The sequence below is a fragment of the Aspergillus udagawae genome, assembly GCF_001078395.1.
Source record: "Aspergillus udagawae IFM 46973 DNA, scaffold_1, whole genome shotgun sequence".
NCBI classification, from domain to species: Eukaryota; Fungi; Ascomycota; class Eurotiomycetes; order Eurotiales; family Aspergillaceae; genus Aspergillus; species Aspergillus udagawae.
The window spans coordinates 4,843,726-4,857,604 of record NW_025091264.1 but is presented as its reverse complement, the minus strand read 5'-3'; the positions used below and the strand labels follow the sequence as shown (position 1 = coordinate 4,857,604).

General features: G+C 52.5%; 6 protein-coding genes across 6 annotated transcripts; 1 reads left to right on the top strand and 5 right to left on the bottom strand.

Annotated features, from left to right (window-relative positions):
* Positions 1 to 158: 158 nt before the first annotated feature.
* Positions 159 to 989, bottom strand: Aud_001594 (GNAT family N-acetyltransferase; the record flags this gene model as incomplete). The annotated part of the gene is made up of 1 exon (XM_043287087.1): positions 159 to 989. One exon carries the CDS (start codon positions 987 to 989, stop codon positions 159 to 161), a length of 831 nt encoding a protein of 276 aa, XP_043143022.1.
* A 253-nt stretch (positions 990 to 1,242) lies between these two features.
* On the bottom strand, positions 1,243 to 2,793 carry Aud_001593 (uncharacterized protein; the record flags this gene model as incomplete). Its single annotated transcript, XM_043287086.1, has 3 exons — positions 1,243 to 1,773; positions 1,821 to 1,966; positions 2,013 to 2,793. 3 exons carry the CDS (start codon positions 2,791 to 2,793, stop codon positions 1,243 to 1,245), a joined length of 1,458 nt encoding a protein of 485 aa, XP_043143021.1.
* A 544-nt stretch (positions 2,794 to 3,337) lies between these two features.
* Positions 3,338 to 4,967, bottom strand: Aud_001592 (MFS transporter; the record flags this gene model as incomplete). Its single annotated transcript, XM_043287085.1, has 4 exons — positions 3,338 to 3,589; positions 3,644 to 4,303; positions 4,374 to 4,752; positions 4,810 to 4,967. 4 exons carry the CDS (start codon positions 4,965 to 4,967, stop codon positions 3,338 to 3,340), a joined length of 1,449 nt encoding a protein of 482 aa, XP_043143020.1.
* Positions 4,968 to 5,763: 796 nt separating this feature from the next.
* Positions 5,764 to 8,312, top strand: Aud_001591 (putative transcription factor; the record flags this gene model as incomplete). The annotated part of the gene is made up of 5 exons (XM_043287084.1): positions 5,764 to 5,954; positions 6,026 to 6,651; positions 6,713 to 6,744; positions 6,802 to 8,125; positions 8,176 to 8,312. The coding sequence occupies 5 exons, from the start codon at positions 5,764 to 5,766 to the stop codon at positions 8,310 to 8,312; spliced, it is 2,310 nt and encodes a 769-aa protein (XP_043143019.1).
* A 620-nt stretch (positions 8,313 to 8,932) lies between these two features.
* Aud_001590 (IlvD/Edd family dehydratase) lies at positions 8,933 to 11,005 on the bottom strand (the record flags this gene model as incomplete). The annotated part of the gene is made up of 3 exons (XM_043287083.1): positions 8,933 to 10,148; positions 10,199 to 10,353; positions 10,412 to 11,005. 3 exons carry the CDS (start codon positions 11,003 to 11,005, stop codon positions 8,933 to 8,935), a joined length of 1,965 nt encoding a protein of 654 aa, XP_043143018.1.
* A 1,045-nt stretch (positions 11,006 to 12,050) lies between these two features.
* Aud_001589 (putative DnaJ domain protein (Mas5)) lies at positions 12,051 to 13,555 on the bottom strand (the record flags this gene model as incomplete). The annotated part of the gene is made up of 5 exons (XM_043287082.1): positions 12,051 to 12,603; positions 12,660 to 12,837; positions 12,896 to 13,337; positions 13,411 to 13,469; positions 13,528 to 13,555. 5 exons carry the CDS (start codon positions 13,553 to 13,555, stop codon positions 12,051 to 12,053), a joined length of 1,260 nt encoding a protein of 419 aa, XP_043143017.1.
* Between the last annotated feature and the right edge of the window lie 324 nt (positions 13,556 to 13,879).

Genomic DNA, 13,879 nt, shown 5'->3' with positions numbered 1-13,879 from the left:
AGGAGCTGAGCTTAGATTGAGCAATATATATAGCCTTATAATCGGCATTCTTTGATCTATTTATATTCCTATACTAGGATCTTCCAGGATAGGAAGAACCAGTTATCCAACTCGTATACTACTAACTCAACCCAGGAAGCTAACAAGTAAAGCTATAGCTATACAGCGCCAGCAGCACCTAACCCCACATGCGCATAAGTCGTCCGCACATAAGCAAGCTCGAAACCAACCCTCTCGGCATTAACAGCACTGGCTGTACCCGGCCGAGCCTCAACAACAGCTACCCTGCAGCCCAGCTCAACCGCATCCGACAGTCTTGCGCGCATTAACAGGCGCTGGATGCCTTTCCCCCGCGCCCAGGGGAGCACGCTATCAATGTACAGGAGTGCGATTCCGTCAACGATTGCCATACCCGCCGAGGCGGCCACCTTGCCGTCGAGACGAGCGAGGTAGAGGTGTGTATCTGACAGCGTTCGGTGAGCAGCACTTTGCGCGAGGAGGTGGAGGAGGGTTGGTGGGCGGCCTTCGCTGCGGAAGCCGTCGATAGAGGCCGTGATGAATGTGTTGAGGTCAGCGTGTGAGACTTTGGTGATTTGGATGGGGTCGTTAGATGCTAAGGCGGGGTCGCTGTGTGCGAGAGGGAGAGACATGGCGTAGACGTTGATTGACCCATTCGGGCTGTACCCGTTTGCCGTTAGGAGAGACGATGCGGATGGATGCGCGTGCGAGCATAGGTCGATTTCCAACTTTGTGTTGCGCTGTTGGCAGAGATGATGAAGGGTGTCAAGACTTTCTGGTTGGACGGGACCGTCCATCCCCCAGCCTACGACATGGTTGAGCTTGCGGCCGTACTCGGAGGGCGATATCATGGCCAGGCCTGGGGAGAGGAGATGAGAGGTGAATTTGTCGGTGCCATGGAGAGTCTGGAGGGAGGTGACCTGGTGACTGAGGTGAGTTGCTGCTGCTGCTTCCAGGGTGGTGGGATCCATTGTGGCGGCTGACATTCTGAGGTGATAATTTTGTCATGCGTATATATAACTACGTGAATGCTGGAGGTTCTTATGTCAAAAATGAGTCATAGGGCTCTAAGCGTGATCTTCTGTACGGTAGGCGCTAGCAGTGTAGCAGTATACACTCTCTAATATTATCAGCTAGCCTTCCTGAAGCAGGTCAAAAATGAAAGAACTACTAGCATTGGTACGATCATTCCCATTCGGAAATTATGACTCAATGTAAACCCTTCTACTCGGTGCCCTTAGAGCGTATTCTAGTCCCCTGGTACAACTCAACCGCCCTAGTCGCCAACGCAGTCGTAAGACCTCGATTACCAACGTTCATCTTGGACGACCCAAACCGGTAAAACGAGCCGGGTTCCCACGATCCATCCTTGCATTGCAAGGCGAGCAGCTCTCGGACATCCACTTCAACTTGTGATATACCCACAGACAAGCATGCCAGGATCCGCATAGCCAGTGACAGAGTGTCTGCCTTGACCTGAATGCGCTCCTTGAGGCGATCCGTGAGCAACGTCTCCAGCAGCTGCAGCGTCGGTTCCCTCTTGGAGAACCGGCAGAGTTGACTGACAAAGTAGAGGAAAACCTCCGGGCTGGGGTAGTATCGCGTACCATGTAAGTGCGCACGATGCTCAAGAACGTCGGACACCCACTGGAGGGTCAATGGGAGAGTGGCGCCCCGGCCGTAGGTATAAAAGAGACGGAGGACATTGACGCAGACTGCTGGGTCGATTCGCTGTCGGGTCTGGTCAAAGTACGTCTGTACGGTCTTAGTATGTTGCTAGTTGCGGACGGGTGCATACGAACATTTACAATGCCCTCGTCATTAGCTACCTCGGAAATCTCGCCGAGAACCGAGTTGACTGTGTTATCATCGGCAGGGAGAATCATCAAGGCAATGGATGTTGTGTCGACATCATCTGGGAATGTTTCCGACGTAGAAGGGGGACCTCCTAAGGGGTGGTTAATCACAGAAAGCTATTCATCGATTGATCATACCTTGAAAGAAATTCCAGCTCCGCTGCTGATATTCAAGGTTGACCAGGCTTCTATCACCCGTCGCCTCTAGGATGAGCAGCTGCGAGAAGTTTTCCCGGATGACTTGACCAGTCTCGCAGATACTATACAATGCCCCAGCATTGCGCCGTAGAAACTCTCGACCCCTTTGTACAGGGTCCAACACCAGATTTCTGAGCTGTCGACTGAGCTCACCCGCACCGGTGTAGACAATGCCGTGCATACCTGTTGACTGCGCAGAAACTACATTCTCTAGCTGATCATCAATAAAGATGATCTGATTTGGCGGCACTGCAATCTCCTGCAAGACTTTCTTATAGAACAACAGCTCCGGCTTCCTCGTCCCATAGCATCCAGACGGGAACACTCCGTCAAAGATGCCCATTTCGGGCTGAGTCTGGAGCACAGCTGCATAAGCTGGGGCGGAAATGTTGGACATGGCGTAGATGGCAATATGTCCGGCCAACGCTCTGATCTCTGATATCAGGCTCACGATTGCTGCGTCTGTGGTAAGAGACTGCTGTGCTTTCCTTAAGCTGCGCGCGATTTCCGACGAGTCAACGTCAAACTGTTCGGCCAGTCTCTCGTAGCAGCTTTCTTCGCTCAACTTGCCGCGCTCGTAATCTGACCAGGTTGGCGAGGTAAGCATTTTCTTGAAGAGGTTGGGCAAGACAGCAGTGTCTTTGGGGGCGTCCCAGGTGAAAAAGACATCCCCTAGGTCAAAGATGATTGCTTTGTATTGAGGCGATTTCTGTCGGGTCATGGCGGATCTATGGTAGGATGGATCAAAGGATGGAATGGGATACTAGGTTAGAAGTCTTCAGCCATGAGACTCTGCCTATTTATAGGAAATAATCATCGTCTCTGTAGAGCCACGAAAAGCGTCTACCTGGATTTTATGATTAATCATCACCTTTGATAGAGCTGGGTAATACAGTTAACAGGGCCAATCAAGACTGACCGAGATGTGCTCCTGTGAGAAGATGGAATCTTACTGCAGTAATAGGTACTGGGATTGTACTTTGAGTAGAAGTATAGATTTGTATCCGTTGCTGGATGGCTCACATGTAGTTATATGAAAAGAGCGGGAAACCAAACCCCAAATACCGCGAGTCTGGGCCGGGCTATGCAACCTCTATTGATGCATGGGCAGAAGATAGACTTGTAAGCTGGCTGTGGTTGGATTTGGTCAGGCCACTATGTTTGATTGAAAGATTGACATCGTTCTGTATCCTCTTGTCAAATTGATCGTAGAAATTCTATTAGTTTATTCGACAGTAACCAATCAACAGGCAGAGTCCAGCCTTTCAAAGCGTGATAGATATTCTAGCACGAAGACGTTCGCCATATCTGTAGAAAAGAAGAGGCCCCGGGACAAATGCAAGGGCAAGGAATCCTAGCAAGGTATTGCCCCAACCGTAGTTCAAAGCATCGTACATGCTTGGTCCCGCCAGCGGCAGAAAGGTACTGAAAATGTAACGCAGGAGGTTATTGGCCCCGAGCGCAGAGGCTGCAGCTTGGGAACCAAATACGTCGACCAGATAGAGCTGCGCGGGCATCTGTGTGGATTAGAGGTTTGCATTGAATCGGGGGGAAAAGATTGGATTACGTACCATGACGAAAAAGGCCCCACAGCCCATAAAAGCAGTGCCGACAATAGGTACCATCCAATGGACCTTGTAGTAGGCAGTCCAGCCGTATATGAAGAGGCCAAGGCTAACAAGCGGACTGAACCAGATCATAGGAAGTAATCGGTACTCCGGCCGGGGCTGTTGCAACCCCTCAGCCTTCGATTGCGCTGACTGAAGGCGGCCATTCAGGATGTTGAATATCAGCATGCTGGCGACAAGGGAGACTCCGAGACCGAGGTACACCAGCCCGGACACGGAAGTGCTGAACCCGTACTGGCCCTCGAATACGCCGGTGAAGGTGGTAAATAGCAGATACATCACTCCAAACACCAAGGCCACATAGAGGGATATGACAAAGAGGATAGGCGACCGGAACAGAAGCACAGTAGGGCGGATAAGAACCTGGAGGAGAGCCTGACGCGGGGAGAGGGGCTTTCCGGCAAGCTTGGAACGGAGATGATGATTCCTAGGGTCAGCGCGGAGACTGGCAGTTTTACGCTCGAGGAGGACCTTGGGATGTGTTTCGCTCATGATAACAAAAGCAGCAATACCAAAGGATCCTCCCAATATGGCTAGTAACCAGAAAGTCCAGCGCCAGCCTTTACTTGCAGCGAGGAAGCCTCCAATGACAGGGCCAAGGACCTGGAACGAAATCGAACTGGTTATCAAACAGCTCAAAAGGCAAACGAGGACACCCAGAGATAAGACTTACCGGTCCTGCGAGTGGTCCCATGCTAAAGAAAGCCATCGCAACCGCCCTTTGCTCAATAGTGGTGATGTCTGCAATGGTTCCTCCGCCTAGAGCCATGGGGGTGCCGCCCGCACAGCCTGATATGAATCGGAAGACCAGGAACTGACCGACGTTCCGGCTCAGCGCATTGCCAATAATGAAGGCGACGAAGATAATATTAGCAGTATGGTATACCGGCACACGTCCGTACACCTCGCTGAGGGGAGACATGAACATGGGCCCAATGGCCAATCCAAGGACATACAGAGTGATGGCGAGGGTGCTGACGGCACTGGAAGTAATTCCAAGATCTGCAGAAATACCGCTAATCCCAGGTGCGCACATTGTCGGAGCCATATTCCTATCTCAAGGTAAACGCTCTGACACAGCACCTTACCACTAGAGGGACAGTACTTACGTGGTGAGAGCTAAAATGGAAATAGTGACAATATGCGTCCATTTCTTGAGCTTCGGCCAGTTTCTGGGATTGGTGGGATCGTCGGTACCGTCCCAGTCGACGAGGTTGGCCTCATCCAGCTCACTGTCAATGCCTTTTTCCAACTGGTCCGTAACCATATCTGAGATACACTCGGACTTGGACGTGATGTCACGTCGGGACGCAATGTACGTTGAAAGCACTCCGAAAGCAGAGAGATGAGCTGATGAGAAGAAGAAAGATGATTAAATTATCCGCGCAAAAAATGTTGATAAGAGGCATTGCTGCGTTTAAGAGACTGTCACTGTGGGCAAGACCATGTAGACAACCTGCGAGGTAAGACGGAGATAGGAGATTCAACTCATTGAAGGCTGGCATGACGACCATGACGGAACTGGATGATGTTCTCCAGTCTGAGTATTCACACCGAAGGCAATTAGGAGGATCGGAGCTTTGATAAGTCATGGTGTAGATAGAAGATAGGACTGTCACTGGAGATTTGTATGTACTCATGTCGATCATCCGATGTGGGGCTGCGGAAGGTCGGACGATCGGATCGGAGGATCGGGGGATCGATATTGACTTATAGTCATCAGACCGACCTCTTTACTTGATTTTCTGCGTGTCAATGCTCGGTCTATTCAGTATGGACACGGACATGCAGCTGGAGATGGAGACATGATACAGGAATCTTCCACCAGTTTGTTTTTATCACGTGATCGACACTACTATCATCGGTCTTCTCTTCCCCTGCCACAGGCTGTTCCCCAGCTTATCAACATCGACTCTTGCGGCGGAGGCCCGTCGGACCGTCTTGCGCTTCACGGCATTATGTCTGCTGGAAAGTCAGCTAAAGCTTCGTAGACAATAACTTGGTTCGCAGGGTGACAAAAGGGGTACCCGGACAACGCGAGTTGTCTGTAGCGCGCGCAAATAATGCCCACTAGGAGCAACATGAACCCAATCGCATTCGGGAGAATGCCAACAACAGATTCAAGGCCTTGCTCATTGGAATTGCCATCGCAAACACCTCGGGAGACGGACTTGACTACGTCACGACCGCTTCCACATCCCAGTCGACGCCGAAACAAACCTCAGTTGTCTTGCAACTCGTGTCGACGTCGAAAGTAAGTGGCTTGTGTGATTTTCTATTTGTCTAATTCTATGAGACGCAAAGCTTAATATTCATGTTCTGCAGATCAAAGTGTGACCGTCAAAGGCCTTGCTCATTTTGCTCGGCTCGCGGTCAAATATGTACATACGCTGAAAATCTTCCCACTACGAGCTCGCCAAAGCCGTCTGCAACCGCTGTGTCTACTGTACATGACCGGCTTGTACAGCTGGAGCGCTTGGTTACGTCAATGATGCCCAGGTCCTTGAATGAGAGACTCGATGCTAGTTCGTCTGCCGAGGTGTGTATGCTACCAATGCCCGCACGGAACACTCCAGCCGAACCTATGCCGATAGATACATCAGTTGATGGACAGTCTGAGTGTGGGAGCATGCGAATCAGTGACTCAGAGCTTCGCTATGTTGGGGGCGATCACTGGGTTGCCATACTGGACGGTATCGCCGATCTGAAAGACCACCTTGACCGCGAAGAACAGTTGCGGCTAGCTCAGAGCTCCGACCTCGTCGAGGATGAGCATGAGGTCGGCCATAGCAGTGGACAATTTGCAAGGGCCCGGTCCAATGGTGCATTTCTGCTGTATGGATGTCGCCGCGCGACGTCACGCCATGAAATACTCTCTGCACTGCCCCCTAAATCCGCCGTCGATCGCTACATCTCTCGCTACTTCAACTACTTAGATCTTGTATCGTCTTGTAGGGACACTCCAATTCACTGGTGCCAAGTCTAATGCTCATTTTCGCTAACGCGGTTCAGCTGCGGTTCACGGACCGAGCTTTCTGCGCGAGGTAAGTGGAACATGCTCTACACCCCAGCCACAACGACGCTGTTGTTAATAGATACAGTACGAGGCATTCTGGGCCGATCCGTCCGATGTCTCAATAATTTGGGTCGGACTTCTCTTCGGTATGATCTGTCTTGCATGTCTAGCGTCTGACCCGCCCGATGGACCCGATGCCGAGCAACAGTCCCTCCAAATCAATCTGTACCGCGAAAAAATTGTGCAATGCCTAGTTATGGGCGAATATACCAAGTGCGGGCCGTACGCCTTGGAAACACTCATCAACTATGTCTATGTTGAGTTCTGCATTCGTGCCGATGCCGCCAAGGACATCTGGTTCCTGCTTGCCCTGGAAGTCAACCTCGCCCGACGGATGGGTTACCACCGTGATCCTGGTCATTTCTCCGGCATTTCGCCCTTCCGGGGCGAGATGCGCCGGCGGCTATGGGCGACAGTGCTAATGAGTGATATTCTCATCTCCAACCAGATGGGCATGCCACGGATGATCTCTGACTGGCAGTACGATACTGCGGAACCGCGGAATCTCAATGACGCAGATTTCGACGAGGATACCGTAGAGTTGCCTCAACCGCGACCCGAAACCGAGCACACGACGGCCCTGGGTATCATCGCGCGCAGGCGTATGTTGAAAGCGCTCGGCATCATTGCGGACCTCACGAGCGCAGTGCAGCCCTGCAGCTACGGAGAAGTCATGCGAGTAGATAGTCTCTTACATGAAGCGGCTGCGAGCATTCCGCCGCCGCTGCAGATGAAACCCATGGCGGCTAGCGTGACGGATTCTCCACAGGTCATCCTGGCCCGGCTGTTCATCAGGCATATGTTCTACAAAGGACAGATCACGCTGCATCGGCGATTTCTTTACATGCGGTCACCATCTCAGAATGAGGATGTTTTTGACTATTCCCGGAAGGCGTGTCTTGATGCCTCGCTGGAATCCCTTGCGATCCAGCACGTACTCGACGAAGAAACCTGTCCAGGAGGCCAGCTTCATACGATGCGCTGGCGAGTCACTTCCATAATGAACCACCAATTTCTCACGGCCACCATGATCCTGTGCTCGTTATTGTATCACGAACAGACACTACAGCGGGAAGATGAGATCCGTGGTGCGCTACAGAGAGCAAGGACAGTATGGATGCGCAGGCCCTCGACTTCCAAAGAAGCAAAGAAGGCCGCTGAAACGATCAATATCGTGCTTTCCAAAACTGGAAAAAGTCGGGAAGGGGATGGTCGGCTTAAAGAAGACGCCAGCGGAGAGGCTGGGGAGCAAAGCGCTCAAAGGAGTCCCCCGATCATGCAAGACGCACTTTTTGGCATTACTTTTGGCGGAGAGAAGGGCGTAACGGATAGCATCGGCTTCTATGAACGTGAGTCTCCCATTGACACACCCAAATAGGTTGGGCTGACCCTACTGTAGCTGACCCATTCATCATGCCCGAATTGCTGGGTACTTTCCTGCCGCTTGATCTGCAGGGTCAAGATCTGAGCTTCGACGTCAATAATCCTAGGCTATTTTCGGACGAATTGATGCCTACAAACTGGCCCGGGTCGTAAACCACAGATACTAAGTTCTCTCTCTGTATTGTCACAGTCGCCTCGGCGTATCGACGGGTTATCTGCGCCCGCAGGAATAGAGTCATTATCTTGGTACGGCACATCATCATTTTTGCCTAAGAACTTTCACCGGATCCCCTGGTTAGACCCGGCGGCGTGACTGCTGTCTGCTGCTGCGAACTTAAGGATTGAAGAAATGACCTATCCTCGTCATTGTAGGGAGGCACGACTTCTGCCAGGCGGCAAATCAACAGGGGCAACTTGACTCTGGTCAGGAACGAGCAGAAAGAAACACTTCCTAGCTCGGCGGCAGTACGCAGCGGCGCCTTCCTAGGCACGGAGAGTAAGCGGCCCGGGCATATTCTCTCCTCGATAGGAGGGGGAGGCGCGGAAAGAAAAATGGCGTCGCATACGACTACAATTGCATTACTCTGTTAAGTGCGGAAAGATGGACCTAGGTCTTGAAGAAGTGCCCGCACTCATGCTCCCGGGTATGATCAAAATGCGGAACTAAGTAAAATAACAACAAAATATCCATCGCTCCCTAATTCTTAGTCGTGGTCTTACGAGGAATTCCCTGGAATATCCAAAAATATCCGTCTGTGATCATCAATAGACGCTCAGTGATTGTGTCTGGGCTCCTCGAATCGCTGGGCTAGTCGTTGGTACTTGACTGCCTCGCGGAGGACCATCCCCTCGCTGAGTTGCGTCGCTTCCCTCCTGAACAGATCCTGCCAGGGAGTCTGGCTCTCAGGGACAGCGTACCCGCCATGGGCCTCCAGCTCCTTCTTCCGTTTGCCCAGTTCCTCCGCGGGTACAAGGATGTCGACACGCCGTTTGTTAAGATCAACACGGAGTCTGTCCCCGTCTCGAAGAAGAGCCAGATTGCCACCAGCCGCCGCTTCAGGAGAGGCATTCAGGATCGACGGCGAGCCGGACGTGCCAGACTGTCGACCATCGCCGATACAAGGAAGCGAGTGGACACCCTTCCGTAGAAGGCGTCCGGGAGGGTGCATATTGACCACTTCTGCCGCGCCTGGATATCCCAGGGGTCCCGCACCGCGCATGATGAGGATAGTCCTATCGTCGATTGGTGTATTGGGATCTTCAAGGCGATCGTGGTAATCCTCCGGCCCGTCGAAGACGATCACCGCGCCTTCGAACGCGTTCGGATCGTCCGGGTTCTCGAGGAACTTCTGCCTGAACTCCGTGGATATCACGCATGTTTTCATGATGGCGGAGTTAAACAGGGTGCCCTGGAGGTGTAAGAAGCCGGCGTCTTTCATGAGCGGGTCATCATAGGCTCTGATCATGCGGCGGTCCCACGTGTGCTTTCCTTGGACGTTTTCCTTCACGGTGCGGCCATTGCACGTTAAAATGTCGGCGTGCAGTTTGCCCGCGTCGAGCAGCTCGGCCATGACGGCTGGCAAGCCGCCGGCGCGGTAGTATTCTTCGCCCAGTAGCTCTCCTGCTGGCTGCATGTTCACCAAAAGAGGGATGTGGAAACCCAGTCGATCCCAGTCATCTAGCGAAAGATCCACCCCAATATGCTTTGCAATGGCGCCAATATGGATTGGAGCGTTGGTGCTGCCACCGATAGCAGTGTTCACGACGATGGCATTTTCAAAGGCCTCGCGAGTCATGATATCGCTGGGCTTTCGATCGGCATGTACCATCTCAACAATCTGTAAGCCTGTGTCGTAGGCGCATTGTCCTCGTTCGCGGTACGGGGCAGGAATGGCCGCTGACCCGGGCAACGCCATCCCCAGGGCCTCGGCAAGTGCGTTCATCGTCGAGGCGGTTCCCATTGTGTTGCAATGTCCTACGGATGGTGCTCTGAAAAGAGTCAGAATACATGAGCCGTCTGAGCCTGGTCGTTGACATACCCTCGGGACACGTAATCGATGAACTCCTCTTTACTGATCTCGCCGGCGGCATACTTCTCCCTGCCTTTCCATACCACCATACCTGAGCCGGCGAGCTCGTTCTTCATATAACCATTGAGCATGGGGCCGACATTGAGACATACTGCGGGAATGTTCTGTAGAAAGGTGTCAGAATCCGTTGGACACCAGAAAGTGCAAGCAAAGATCACATACAACCGTAGCAGCAGCCATTAGAGCAGCCGGCGTCGTCTTATCGCAGCCAGTGAGCAACACGACACCATCCAGGAAATACCCATGGAGAATCTCAACCAAGCCAAGGTACGACAGATTCCGATCGATAGCCGCAGTCGGCCGCCTGGAGCTCTCCTGTATCGGATGCGTAGGAAACTCAAAGGGAATCCCGCCAGCCGTCCTGATGCCTTCGCGTACCCGCTTCACCAGCTCGAGATGATGGCGATTACACGGCGCCAAATCCGAGCCGGATTGCGCGATCCCGATAATTGGCTTCCCCGACATGAGCTCCTCCTTGGTCATGCCGTAGTTCAGATACCGCTCGATATAGAGCGCCATCATGCCGGGGTTGCTCTCGCAATTGAACCACCTGGAGGACCGCAGCTTCCGGCCAGCTCTGGACACCTTCGCCGGGCCGGTCGTCATGGACGCCAGCGACTTCTCCAGCTCAAGTGTGCGCCTCCGGAGCGCAAGCAGTTCGGCCTCGCAGTCTTCGATGTTCACCGGCGCGCGATTCGCACCGGCATCGCAAGAACAGCCTTCGCATGAGGCGGAGGCCTGTGTGTTGCACGGCATGATCAAGTGCCTTTTGGTGAGCTCAACCACCAGTCTGGTCCAGAAATATGAATATGACGCTGAATATGTACCGATGGGGACAGGGAAACCTTAATTGGTGAAATGCCGAGAAAGCGGAGATGCTCCGACCGGCGTGCCGAATCTACCTTATTGCTAATGCAATGATTATCAATAGATCGAGGGGCCCGAACAGGGACCAGGGGAGATGGATGTTTATTTAAATGGCAGACGAGCCTGGATCAGGTCCTCAGAGGCTCAAGTTCGAATGATGTATGACTGATGGATCAATTCAAAGTCAGTTCCTGGAAAATGGATGCGGCCAGTTCAGATACCCCACGCTACCGGAAACTGGGGCATGGGGGTCGCAATGGGCAGATGCTGGAGATGAGGATGACACTATATTATCAAGCAGAGAGAAAGGACGATGATGATGATGGTGATGCCGGATATACGGACTTTTATACTCCGTAGCAGCTTCAGACTGAGGAAAAGCAATATACGCCAACAAAGCGGCCGCTTGTCGTGACGCAGGTAACCGATATTGCTTTTTGTTTGATCATAATTCCTTTTCTTGTCAGATTCCCTGGCAAACAATATTGAAGAAATACAAGGAGTAAATGAAATGCTTATTGAGGCAGTATTGACGATATCCCACTTCCTTTCCGCAATACTGTAAATGTCTCATCCCACTCTCTGGTGGCATCCCACATTGTCTACCCCACGCTCCACGGCGCACGCGACCCAGCCAGCAACTGGTCGTGTCATTGTTGCTACTTGGTCTCTTGAGGCCTTCAAACTTCCATTGCAGGTCTATAACTTGCCCCTTTGGGTTTGATTCTAGTACGGTGAAGCTAAATTTCTTGGAATAGACAGGAACGACAAGGTCAATCGTAGCTTTCCCATGAAAACAGGCCAATAAATCAATTTCCGGAACGCCTGCGATGCCAGAGAAGGGAAGCCCGCCTCAGCTTGGATCGAGCATATCTACCAGAAAAGCACAGAGCAAGGAAGAGGGAAGCGAATTGCGAGAGGGGAAAAAAAAAATCTACTGAGGCGCACACTGCGCTGGTTCTCCGTCCTCGTCCTCGTCTTCCCACGCGGAGCCGTGTTGATCGCGGGCTCCAAAGTCATCTAGATTTCCTTTCGGGTCGTATTCGACTTCGTCGACCGTGTCGGCCTGGATCAAGGGATCCGGCTTAGGCAGCATCTCCCGGAGTCTTTCCAAAACGGCTGCGCTGGGCTTCCACGTGGAATCGGGGAACTTGATGTTGACAACCAGGTACAGGTCGCCCCGGGCGTCGCTGCGCTTGATCGGCATGCCTTCTCCCGGCACCTTCAGAACCTGGCCGGGTGATAATACCTCCCCAGGAGTCTTGGGATGAGTGATTTCGATGCCTCGGCCGTCGAGATGTTTGACGACCACGCGCGAGAAACCGGTCAGCGCTTCGGCCAATGTGACGTCGATGGTGGCTGTGAGATCTGCCCCAGCTCGTCGGAAGGTCGGGTGCTCCTCTTCCACAATGTGGAACACTATGTCGCCAGGTTCTTGGCCCGGTGACTGATCCGCCTCGCCTTCCAGGACGATTTTATCTCCTTCTCTAAGCAAGATATTAGCCAGAGGATTCTCGTCCTAGTGCCATGCTTTGTGACTCACTTTGCTCCCCGGGGAATATAGATCTCCAGCATTTTCTTCTCCTCCACGGTCTTGTTGCCTTTGCACTTCTTGCATTTGTCCTTGGGGCTGAAGAATTCTCCCTGGCCATTGCAGGTCGAACAGGTCACCGTTGATGGCGTAAGGAACTGTCCCATCCGCGTCAAGATTTGCTTGAAACCTGTAGTTCAAATCAATTCCAGATGTTCCTGAAAATAATAGCCACTTCTGCCTCATACCTTGTCCATCACACGTCGAGCACTTCTTCGCCGTCGCTCTTTCCTTGCCACCTTTACCCTGACACAGACTGCAGATGACATTCTTCGTGCTAGCAAACTTGACCGTTTTGCCCTTGTAGAGGTCCTCTAACCGCACCTCGTACTTTGTGTTCTCGTCCGGGCTCCGTCGAGGCTTGGGAGGCCGTCCGCCAGGCATGCCGCCCATGCCGGGCATCCCACCACCCATCCCGAACATCTGCGCCAGAATGTCGTCCAGATCCGGCCCTCCTGCCATGCCGGGCTCGCCGGAGCCATTGAAAGCAGACATGCCATGGGTATCATAAAGGTGTCTTTTATCTTCATCGTAAAGGATATCGTAGGCTTCTTGGACGGCTTTGAATCGTACCTCGGCGGCTTCTCGTTCGGCCTCGGGGACCTTATCGGGGTGATTTGCGAGGGCGGCCTGTCCATTCATCATCAAGTCAGTAATTTTTGTTCAGTTCCCGGCTGGGATGAGGACGGTGTGCGTTTCCGACCTTGCGATAAGCCTTCCGGATCTCGTCTTTCGTTGCGCTTCGAGACACCTCCAGGACCTCTGCATGGGTACGTTGCCGTCAGCTATTGTTTAAATCATGAAGAGCAGGAGAAAATACCATAGAGGTCGATCTCGACACCAGCCATCTGGTAAGCGTAAGCGATTGTTAAATGGTAGAGAGACTGTCCAACACAAGCATACTGGGCAAGGTTGTCCCCTCCTCCAAGCACTCCGAGAAATCTAACAGTGGGTTGATGGTGCTTATCGTCGCGCAGAAGGCAGTCACTCCGGAAGAGAATAAGGGTATTTGCTGATGAAGGGGATGTGTTGTGTTTGATCGTGCTTGATACGATGCGGAACCCCAGAATTTTTAGCCCGCTTTTTTTCGCAGTTCGGCCGTGCTTTTTGCATATCTCCGATTTATCGTCCCTGCGCTTTGCGGTGGTCGAATGACAATCCGCGTATTTCGG